Raw genomic sequence first — 11,730 nt, 5'->3', positions numbered from 1 at the left:
AGAGAGCCTTCTGCTTTCCTGTCCTTTTCCTCTACTATCATCTTAGTAGTCCTAGGTTAGGTCACCTCGTGAGAACCACAAGGTCTGTTGTAGTCTGTTTTTCTATGTAACTCTCTCTCTCTCTCTCTCTCTCTCTCTCTCTCTCTCTCTCTCTCTCTCTCTCTCTCTCTCTCTCTCTCTCTCTCTCTCTCTCTCTCTCTCTCTCTCTCTCTCTCTCTCAATCTTCTATTACCTCCCATCCCGCTTTCCCACCTGCCTTCGTTTCTCCCTTTCTCTCTCCTCCTCCTCCTCCTCCTCCTCCTCCTCCTCCTCCTCCTCCTCTTTTCCTATTAAAATTCCATGTCATTTTTTCCATACTGCATGGTACTTTTTCCCAACTATTTCCATGCCAGCGCAAGCTGGAGGGAGTAGTGGGTGGGGAGGAGCCTTCTACTATGCTGTCCTGTCTCTCTTCCTTGTAGCTAGTTAGAAGTAGTTACCAAACAGCCGTGCAAGGACCAAAAGGTCTGTTGCTGTTTGCCTTTCCTTTATATTCCTCCTCCTCCTCCTCAGCTTCCCTGCTTCCTTAACCACCACATTTGATAGCGTAGATCCTGTGACTCCAGTAAACATCCTCGAGGGAACAATTACATTTATTACATTTTTTTTTCATTCCTTTGTATTCCTCCTCCTCCTCCTCCTCCTCCTCCTTAGTTCTCGTCAGTCCTTGTAATATATTTCTTTTGTCACACCTAATTAAGGAAGTCATCACTGGTATTTTAATTGCCTTTCACTGCCAAAGGTGGCTGAGGCACGAAAAGGTGACTCGAGGCCCGCGTGATGCACAGGTATGTAACCCAAGGATGACTTCCTCACCAGTAGATGACGTGCACACCAAAGGATGACATACGGATTAAAGGATGACTTAGTAACCACGGGATGAATCAAGAACGGCAACATAGCTTATGGACTTTTACCTCAGTGAACGAATCGAGAACTAAAAGTTGACGCGGGTGGAGATGAAGTGTACATGAACCAGTTTACGGTATGATTTACTGACTGCAGCAGTATTTAAGAACCTCATGGTGACTTGAGAACCACAGGATGACTTACGAACCAATGAATGTCTTTGGAACCACAGAATGAATCACGAATCAGTGGATATCTCACGAACCAGAGGATGACATGAACCAGTAGATGACTTAATACAAGACCGGACCATCTTACAAATCTAGTATTACTTAAAATCTACTGGACGACTTAAGGACTCATGGGATGACTTAAAGAACCGCACTGAACCACCAGGTGACTCATGAAGCATACCAGGGATGATTTACGTTGTACCTCAGCATGACTTATTGAGGACCACGCGTACTCACAGAATTTGGCGACCTCAATATTGACTTGAGTAATTCCAAGGGAGGAACCGCGGCATAAGATGAGTCAAGGGGAGTAAAGACTGCAACTTAGTAGTACCATCGTGGGATAACTTGAAATAAGAATCAATGGACGACTTTTCAGGAACCATACGGGATGACTTGTGAACTTCTTGAAGGTGACTTACAAGAAATGAAGACACGAGCCTCAGTAAGATGACGTGTGAGCCGGTAGAGGATGACATGAAGCGCCAGAGGATGTCTTATGAACTTATGAAGGATAACTTACGAACAACCAGAAGATGACACATGGACCACAGGAGAGTGATTACGAAGATAAAGAAAACGTCTGATATGATGACTTATGAAGAAATAGGGATGACATGAACAGAAGATGATGACCACGAAGACACTAGATGACTAATGAAGCTGTAAAGGACAAAAGATGCAGCACACACACGCACACACACACAGACAACAGCAGCTTCAGTACAAACAGCTGCCTATCTCGGCACCCTAACAAGAAGCGGGTCGTGATAACGGTAGTGGGGGAAAAAATGCTTTAAAGGCAAAAATATAACAATAATTAAGAATCACAGCTGTCCTGGTTAGCCTTCTTGCCCCTCCCTCCGCGCCTACACAGGAGGAGAAGGAGGAGGAGAAAGGGGAGAGAGAGGGCGCAGACGCATGCGTACTTTGCATCAAGGAGAGATTACTGTGCACATACGTAATAGGTATACACGCACACACACACACACACACACACACACACACACACACACACACACACACACACACACACACACACACACACGCACAGACACACACCATGAAGGCCTAACGCTAGAAACAGGTATTAGGGCAAGCCATGTCTGGGAGCCTTGATGAGAGTACGCCGACTAGATACCAGGAGAAGGGGAGGTGGGGAGGGAGGGAGGAGGAGGAGGAGGAGGAGGAGGAGGAAGAGGAGGAGGAGGAGGAGGAGGAGGATGTGCCTCTGGTGGTGCTGGTGGTGTAGTGTAGACGAGTACGTAAGAGGTCGAGGAGGATGGGAACGCAGTTGAGGAGGAGGATGAGGAGGAGGAGGAGGAGGATGGGGACAAGGAGGAGGAGGAGGACCTGAAAAAGACAAGGGACCAGGTGGAAAAAGAAACAAAAAAAAAAAAAAAGACATCATGCGAGGTTTACCAATGATGAGTGACAAGCGAACGAGAGAGACAGAGGAATCATGAACACTGAAGACAAAAAAGGGTAACACGCTGCTTCCTTCTGACTCATTACCACAGTGAGTACCTTGCCCTTTCTAACTCACCCCTCACTCCTTCCCCTCCCTTTCTCCCTCCCTCCCTTCCTTCCTTCCCCAGTCCCTCTCTCCCTTCCTAGCTCCTCTCCTACCTTCTCCCCCTCCCCAGCCCCTCCCTCCCCGCTTAATTCCTCCAAGGTGAACCAGTCCTCGGCGTCAGATTTGTCGGGCATTCCTGGGGCAGAGGGAAGGGCGAGGCGCGGCGTGGCTTGGCGTGGCTTGGCGTGGGTATAGGGCAGGGAAGGGAATGGATGGGACGGGTACGAGACAGAGAAAGAGAGAGAGGGAGGGAATGATTAAGAAGGGACAGAATGAAGAAGGGAACGTGGGAAAGGTATGGAGAGAAGAGAAGGGAGGAGAAATGGAGTGTGGATGAGAATTGACAAGAGGAGGAAGGGAGAGAAGCATGAGGAGGAGGAGGGAGGAGGAGGAAAGGGGAAGTACCTGGGGTAAAAAGGATGGACCGTGGCCGCCCCCTCCTGACTGCAAGGCGCGTCTGTCCGTGGAAGCAGCGTCGGTAACACGTGACATGAATATTGGAGAAGGACGCGAAGCACCTTATCTGCTGACGCCGCCAGACAATGACGCTGGCTACTAGTGAGGTGCACTGCGCGGGGGAAGCAGGATATAGGCTTTACGTGTGACGCAGATAATTATGAAGGGATTCTTGTCAGGAATGTTTTCAAAGGCTTTTTAGAGACAGATGATCAGTTGGGTACCATGATTTATTTTTTCTTATGTTAATGGTAGTGCAACATCCGTGTCAAACTACCATTACATTCATAAAAAAAAAAAAAAAAGTCCTTGAAAACACCCCCCCAAAAAAAAAAAAAAATCTACCAGAGGCTATTCAGAGTTCTGTAGGTAAGGCATCGAAAAGATTGAGAGTGCAGTTCTTTCGTTCTTATGGACAAGACACTAATAATTGAGAATAACCTGTACACATTACCAAAGACGGTGATAGGTTAGGTTTGCAGTGAAGTTTATACTCGTATTGTGGACGCCGATTCCTGTTTAAGAGATAGTCTACGTTGTTTAGTAAAGGAGAATGCATATGAATACACAGGAAAATAAAAAAAAGGCTGCGTGTTTAACTGCTGCTGGAGACAGAGTACGTGAGGTAATGGAAGATGAACCAGTGTAAGACCAGAATTTGAAGAAGAAACTATAGAGGGTACATAACACAGCACTGGAGACGCGTGTGCCGCAGAATACGAGGCGTGTTTAGTGTACTGTACATCAAAACTATAACACGCCACAAGACAGCACTTCGAGCATACACACGAGGCCTTAACGTTAACAATAACACAAAGCAGTTATAAGGAGACTTTCAGTACATGACCCGACCTGCTCCCCTTCCCTACCTTCTCCCTCCCTTCATCCAGGTTCCTCCGGTTAGCACAATAGAGCAAAACCGAAGGCACAGTAATAAGTATGAGGGCGCGACACGACATCGGCCACTCCGGCACTCACTCCTTTTTGCACCGCCCCACAGTCACACAAACGATACTTTCACCGTGGCTTTTTTAACCCTCAACAGTAGAAGGCTCACCTGACCTATCGATGAAGAAGTGAATTAATTATTTTGATCAGTGGGGTATTTCTTTATTCCCTCTCTCAAACTCACACAATCTTGGCATATTCATTTAACCTCGTCTGGCTCTCTCTCTCTCTCTCTCTCTCTCTCTCTCTCTCTCTCTCTCTCTCTCTCTCTCTCTCTCTCTCTCTCTCGTTATCTCCGCCACTGGCCAGAAATCTCAGCCACCCACTTTCTTATACACATTCTTCCGAAGGGTTCTTCTTTTCTCCCTTTTTTTTCTGCCGCTGGGGCAGGTGTGGCATGACCTTCAGGTGACACGGACCAAGAAAGGCCGAAAGGACGAGGAGGAGGAAGAGGAGGAGGGGCGTTGATTAGAGAGAAAGGGAGAGTAAGGCCTAAGAGAGAGAGAGAGAGAGAGAGAGAGAGAGAGAGAGAGAGAGAGGGAGGAGAGAGAGAGGAGGAGAGAGAGAGAGAGGAGAGGAGAGAGAGTCACCTTCTCACTAAACTTTCCTTTCCTTCCTTCCTTCCCTTCAATCCAGGACACAAAAGGAACATGGAGAATGGAAGGAAAGGAGAGAGAAAGAGAGAGAAGACTAACGGGAAGGTGAAGGAAGAAACACGCAATTACTCCTCAGGTCCTTCTCTACATCATCCTCTCAACACACACACACACACACACACACACACACACACACACACACACACGTAGACCTTTTTAAGAACCGTATTCGTCACTAAGCGAGGTAGTTTTTTTTTCTCATTAACGTTATTTAGAGAAGGTGACTGTCAGGTGGTGAGAGTGATGGTGGTTGGTGGCGGCGGCGGGTGTGTTACAGTATAAAGCTTCATGGCCAAGCTTATTTGTCACCCAGAGTTCGAGTTTTTCGTCTTTGGCGTGACTCGAGCCGCTAAAATGTCAACATCTCTTTGCTGGTTAATAATTTTTCCCTCTCTGGTTCTCTCTCTCTCTCTCTCTCTCTCCTCTCTCTCTCTCTCTCTCTCTCTCTCTCTCTCTCTCTCTCTCTCTCTCTCTCTCTCTCTCTCCCTTCCATTTTCTTCTATAATTTTTCTCATAAACAATCTTCTACTTCCATCATCGACAAAGCCTTCCATCCGTTTCTTTCCTTTGCTCCTAAATTTTTTTCATTACTCGGTAAATTTTCAACAAAACTTTGGCGATAAAACATATGTAAGACAAAAGGCAACTTCAAGGAGAAAAAGGAGTGACAAAAGAATATATTTTTATGTCCGAGGCAGAGAGAAGGTTACAAGTACTGAATAACCGGTTGTACCTCTCATACTCACCCACTCTCACTCTCATTCCCTTCATTTCCATTCCTTTCCGCGTATTCAGACTCCCCTCCCTCCAGCTGGTTCCTTCGCCTCATGGTCTCCTTCGCCTTCATTCCTTCCCCTCCGATTTCCGCCTTTGTCGGGTAAGCATTCACACATTCATAATTGCAACAAAGACGTCAACAGTTACGGTAATCAGGGGAGAAAAAACAGGGTGCGCGGGGGAAAAACAACGCCATGCAGGAAGAGGTGGAGAGGAGGTGAAGGGGATGGAGGAGGAGGAGGGAGGAGGAAAGAAAGAAGAACAGGTGATGGAGGTGTGGGAGATGTGAGCTGAGGGGGAAACACAAAGGAAGAGCAAATATACTGAGTCTCATGAGGCTTTTAGGTGATATCAAAGAGAGAGAGAGAGAGAGAGAGAGAGAGAGGAGAGAGAGAGAGAGAGGAGAGAGGAGAGAGAGAGAGAGAGAGAGAGAGAGAGAGAGTTGCGTGGGAGGGTGGGCGGGTTTGTTTGTGTTAGCGAAGTATAATGAAAGGTCACCCCTTGACCCTCAACCTTACCTATATTTCGCCCATCTCCCTCTTCCCTTAACCCTCTCAGCGTCTTTCTTCCTCCATTCGCCTTCCTCCTTATCGCCATTCCTCCCTTACCAACCTGACTCTTTTCTGTCCCTGCCTCACCTTTCCCCTTCTTAAATTTCCCTAATCCTGACAGCTCCTCTCTTATCCTCCTCATCCCAACCTTCCTCCTCTCCTTTCCTCTCCCTCAGCGTTATCTGTCCCTCACCCTCTTCCTTGTCTCTCCTTATCTTTCCATCATCTTAACCGTCCGTCTTTTGCATCCTTCATTCATCTCTGCGTTCCTCCCTCAGCGTCATTATTCTTTCTCCTGTTGTCCTCCTCCCCCACAGTATCCCGCCCTCACACTCGCCTTATCTTCGTCCTTGAGTCCCGCCCTTCCTTCCTCCCCGTTGCCCAATGTCTCTGACCCCTCGCATTCACCCCCACCTTTTCTCGCTGGCCAGGTTCTTAAGATTAAAGTTGTTAGCATAAGAACATTAAGGAAATCGGTCTTTACACGCTTGCTGGAGAACCGGTTATTATATTACATACTTTATATCTTGTTATCGGATGTATCCGTTTGTTTTCGGATATAAGTTTTTTGTCTCTTTATTTTTCACCTTTTGTTCCCCTGGTATTACATATTAATTTCCTCCCTCCCCACCAGACGACCCAGCGGCGGCGGCGCAGCAGGGGAGGGAGGCTCTGTGGGGCAATGAAGAGGATTCGTGGCGACATGTGACGGACAGTACATCATTCCGCTCCGCCACCTTGTGAACGGCCCGCCTCCGTCCCCTGGCTCTCTGCCGCCACTCTTTCGCAAACAAGGTGAGAGAGAGGAGAGAGAGAGAGAGAGGAGAGAGAGAGAGAGAGAGGAGAGAGAGAGGAGGAGGAGAGAGGAGGAGAGAGAGAGTGTATATATATATATATATATATATTTATATATATATATATATATATATATATATATCTATATATATATATATATATATATATATATATATATATATATATATATATATATATATATATATATATATATATATATATATATATATATATGATGGTAAAAGAAAGTAGAATAAGAAATTGTGTTGCAAAAGAGGGAACTTAATTAAAGAACGATGAACTGCATAATTTATGTGGATGTTTAAGGTGTGAGTGTGTGTGTGTGTGTGTGTGTGTGTGTGTGTGTGTGTGTGTGTGTGTGTGTGTGTGTGTGTGCGTTTGTATGTTACTTCGTTATTTTGTACTTACCCAGGAGAAGGAAGATGGGGAGGAGGAGAGGGGGATGGATGAGTGTCTTTGGCCGCCTCATCTCGCGGCGTGGCTGGGCTCAGGCTGCCTGCAGGCACCCTCGGCAGTAATACATGCTAACACGTTCCTCGGAGACACACTCACACTCTCGCCACGCCCTGATAAATCCAAGCGGCTTCCTGATGCTATTCTAGGGGCGGTGTGTCGTCGGCGGGCGGAGCGCTGGTCACTGGTCACTGGACACACAGATAGTCACTTTCACTGTTCTCAAGTCAATCTTCTCGGTACCTAATGAGCTGTAATGGAAACTGGTTGATGGTGTGTCGGCCAGGAGAGATCCTATCACTTCCCGGAATGCTCTACAGGAGAGGCACGGTGAGCTCCGAGGGCACAGCAGTGGTGTTGTGGAGGCGTCCGGCACCAACGAAACCCTAGATGCAACTTACGCCTCGGCTTTCCCACGAGGCATTCCTTTGACACATTGCCTCACCATCGTGAATATGTGGACAGTCTGCCTGAGCGTTGCCGAGCTGCTCTAATGCAACCTTCATACCGGTTGTGGGAGCGCTGGCCGCCCAAGAGTGACGGGAGGAGGGGGAGGTGCCTGGGGTCTTTTTGATAATCCAGTCCCACAGATCTGGGAGGTCATTCACCTGCGATCAGGATTGGGGAGGACAACTCCACACCAAACATTTACATCAGTCTTGCTTTCTGTGCCACCGCCCTCCTCCACAACCGCCAACAACAACAATAACGATAAAAGTAAAAGGCGGAGTTGCTTCACCGCCGCCTGACGTAATAACAAATCCAATATATTCCGACGGGACCACCAAGCTGGCGACCTGCTCCGCCCCGTGGACCAGCGGCGCCTAGCAGGCTCGCTCGGGGCAAGGTCACCCTCCCCGCCCTGCCCCGCTTCGCCTTGCCCCCGCCCCGCTCCAGCCCACAACCTAGCATTTCTGAGACCTCACGCTTGCCCTCCTTCCTTATACAACCTGTTACCAAGCCATCACACACACACACACACACACACACACACACGCTACACTTCCCCAGCACACGATAACATAATTTCACACCAAGTAGGTCTTTATATGACCCTAGCGCTTTACAACACCCGCAACTTGTCATTTGTCGCCATAGAAGTAATCACCATTAGTTTCCACGCAGCGCCTCGGGAACTCACGCCGCGCCGCCCTTTGTCGCGCACAACATGGTCCTGCGCCATTAACCCACCGCAGCCCATCAAGCACACTCTTCACAAGCCATACACGTATCAGAACACTCACGTATTGTCTGTATTCAGTACATACAATACGTGGATGAATGAAACTACAGCTAACTAATGTTGCATAAAAGGTGGTCTTTCCCTGGCACTACCTCTCCTGCTCCTCTTCCTTCCAGCTTCTCTCTAATTAAGACTATCACAATAAATAAAATCAAATAGAAATAAGAGTGGTTATGTGCAAACGCCAAGCCTCTTAACATGAACAGTCCTACACATGAACCATTTAAGAACACTTCTACACCCACACCTATCTACCCACACACACACACACACACACACACACACACACACACACACACACACACACACACGGGTATCCTCGCGCAGTATCCACATAAACTTTCTTCCACATTTCTAAAAAGCTCTCTTGTGAAAACTTCTGGCTGCCCCTTCAGTGCCAACCCGGTGACCTATGACAGTGCCCGACCTCAGTCACGCGCCAGGTCACTCTTTCTCTCCCTCAGTACGAGAAGAGTTCCGCTTTCCGTGGTAATGGCGACAAAGAAGAGTGGTGGGAGGGTAGATGGAGGATTGAGGAGCCTGTTTCTTCTTGTCACCGTCATTCCAGTCCTCCCTTCCACCTCTCACTGTCCTTTCTCCTCTCCTCCGTTTCACAGTACTGCGTTCCTCCATCCCTTACTATGCCCTCAACTCCTCCACTTTTCAGTACCGCCTCCCCTTCACCTCTCATTGTCCCTTTCAACTGCTCCACTTCACAGTACCACGTGCCTCCACCCCCCTCACTGTCCTCTCACCTCCTCCACTTTACAGTACCGTGCCCTCCACCTCTCACTGTCCTCTCACCTCCTCCACTTCACAGTACCGCGCCTCCACCTGTCACTGCTCACTGTCTCTTCGCGTTGAAATCACTGTCGCTCTCATCATCATTTCACAGAACTGTCTAGCGTAGTAAGGACTCGTTTCACCCTCGGAGCTGCACCACGCCTGCGCACCACACAACACATGCCCACCACGCCGCTCGCCGCAACGCACCTCTCGAGTCGCGCGTCTCTGGGAGAATGGATGCTGGGCGGCGGTCACCTGGGTTTATATACTTACGAGGAGTGTGACGTCACGGCTCCCTGACCACGAGGCATCCGGCTGACGTTAATCATGTTGACTCGGAAGCCTTTTTCATTGTTCTTTAGGACTACACGGAGTATGTGAACACCGCTGGGCTCTTAAAAACAGACTCCCCAAGGGTCATTACGAGCCAGGAAATGCTTACCTCTTGTTGTTGTTGTTGTATGCTGGGTTAAAGAATGTCCACCCATTACCACATGTTAATTGGCATTCTGCCGTGGCGTCGCGCTTCTCTTGGTGTTCTCAACTTAACTTCTGGACATTTGCCTTCGTCTTTTGCTGTGTTTTCGTGAGTTGCACATCTTTATTAGATTATATTGGTAATTGAGGACAGTATGGGAATAAGTTGTGTATCTTTTTATTGGTGTGTGTGTGTGTGTGTGTGTGTGTGTGTGTGTGTGTGTGTGTGTGTGTGTGTGTGTGTGTGTGTGTGTGTGTGTGTATGTGTGTGTGTGTGTGTGTGTGTGGTGTGTGTGTGTGTGTGTGTGTGTGTGTGTTAGTGAGTGTGTGTGTTTCTTTCTATCTGTCACCGTGTCGCTATGCCCTCATTAATCACTACAATGAAGAATGATAATTACTTTCACACACACACACACACCACACACACACACACACACACACACACAACACACACACACACACACACACACACACACACACACACACACACACACACACACACACACACACTACATGTCCCTGCGTGCGTCAAACTTGGTGAGCACGTAGATGGCCACGAAGGGATTGGCGCCGAACACTCTCTTCATCACCATGTTTGCGCTCCAGAAAGTAGCCAGCGATGTCATTGCTGATGTCCGCCCCGTTGGCCCGAACCACGAGCATCTGCAGCAGGGAGTAGAGAGAGAGGGAGAGGTGTGAGTTTGAGAGCGAAGCAGAGGTGATGAAAAAGAGAAAGGTGGTGAAGAGAAAAAGATAGGGTGATGAGAAATAAAAGGAAAGGTGATGAGAAGGAGAGGGTGGTGACAGAAAAGAGAAAGAGAGTGATAAGAAAGAGAGAGAGAGAGGATGATGAGAAAGAAAGAGAAATATGGTGATGAGAGAGAGAGAGGGTAATGAGAGAGAGACAGAGAGAGAGAGAGAGAGAGGAGAGAGAGAGAGAGAGAGAGAGAGAGAGAGAGAGAGAGAGTGAGAGAGAGAGAGAGAGAGAAGGGGAAGCGTGAGTAGGAGGAGATGGAAGGGAGGAAAAGAAGGTGAAAGGGGGTAAGAATAGAAAGAGAAAGGGAGGAGAGAAGAAAGGGAACGATTGGAAAGATGGTGTGTGTGTAGTGTGTGTGTGTGTGTGTGTGTGTGTGTGTGTGTGTGTGTGTGTGTGTGTGTGTGTGTGTGTGTGTGTGTGTGTGTGTGTGTGTGTGTGTGTGTGCGTGTGTGTGTGTGTGTGTGTGTGTGTGTGTGTGTGTGTGTGTGTGTGTGTAAGACAGATACGAGTATGTGTACAGCCACACAAAACAGACAGAGATAAGAACGCCAACAGATTTATAAAAAAAAAAGGGATACACGTAAAAAAAAAAAAAAAAAAAAAAGGAGAGGGTCAGGGACAGAAAATTTGAGAAAGAGATCAAGGAGATTATTGGTTGGAGGTAAAAACGTTGGTAAGATCAAGGTTAGGAAGGATAGTTGATGAGAGAGAGAGAGAGAGAGAGAGAGAGAGAGAGAGAGAGAGGAGAGAGAGAGAGGAGAGAGAGAGAGAGAGAGAGAGAGAGAGAGAGAGAGAGACTAATCATCACTCGTCTTCTCACCTCGATCTCCGGCACTTCGTCAAGCTTTGTGTTGAGGAGAAGGTCCAGGTCTGTGCCACTCATGTCGAGCACCATCAAGTCAATGGTGGAGGTGAGGCCGCCGGCGTATATGAGGTTCTCGAGCGGCACGCACTGAACCCCCACCACCTCATGCTGATCCTTCCCCTAAAATCTCCTGTAACGGTTGTGAAGGAGTTAAGTGAGTCAGCCAGTCAGTTAGCCAGTTAATCAGTTGGGAGATTTTTTTTTTTTTTTGTCCCAAGCATATTTATTTATTTATTTCAGTGAGGAAT

The 11,730-nt window shown here is 47.8% G+C and overlaps 1 protein-coding gene across 2 annotated transcripts in view; it reads right to left on the bottom strand.

Annotated features, from left to right (window-relative positions):
- Nucleotides 1–9,619, bottom strand: part of LOC135101548 (mucin-12-like) — a 45,156-nt gene extending 35,537 nt beyond the window's left edge. The window contains exons 1-2 of one of the 2 annotated variants that reach the window (XM_064005643.1): nucleotides 9,591–9,619; nucleotides 7,310–7,605 (exon numbers count right to left, since the gene is read on the bottom strand). In XM_064005643.1, coding sequence (XP_063861713.1) covers nucleotides 7,310–7,370 — 61 coding nt within the window. In that variant the 5' untranslated portion in view covers nucleotides 7,371–7,605; nucleotides 9,591–9,619. Of the gene's footprint in view, nucleotides 1–7,309; nucleotides 8,216–9,590 lie in introns of those variants that run through there. The other variant, XM_064005644.1, reaches the window with a different exon arrangement.
- Between the last annotated feature and the right edge of the window lie 2,111 nt (nucleotides 9,620–11,730).

Source organism: Scylla paramamosain, chromosome 6, assembly GCF_035594125.1.
Source record: "Scylla paramamosain isolate STU-SP2022 chromosome 6, ASM3559412v1, whole genome shotgun sequence".
NCBI classification, from domain to species: Eukaryota; Metazoa; Arthropoda; class Malacostraca; order Decapoda; family Portunidae; genus Scylla; species Scylla paramamosain.
Note: the sequence above shows the minus strand (reverse complement) of the source record. Positions and strands in the feature narration are given on the sequence as shown.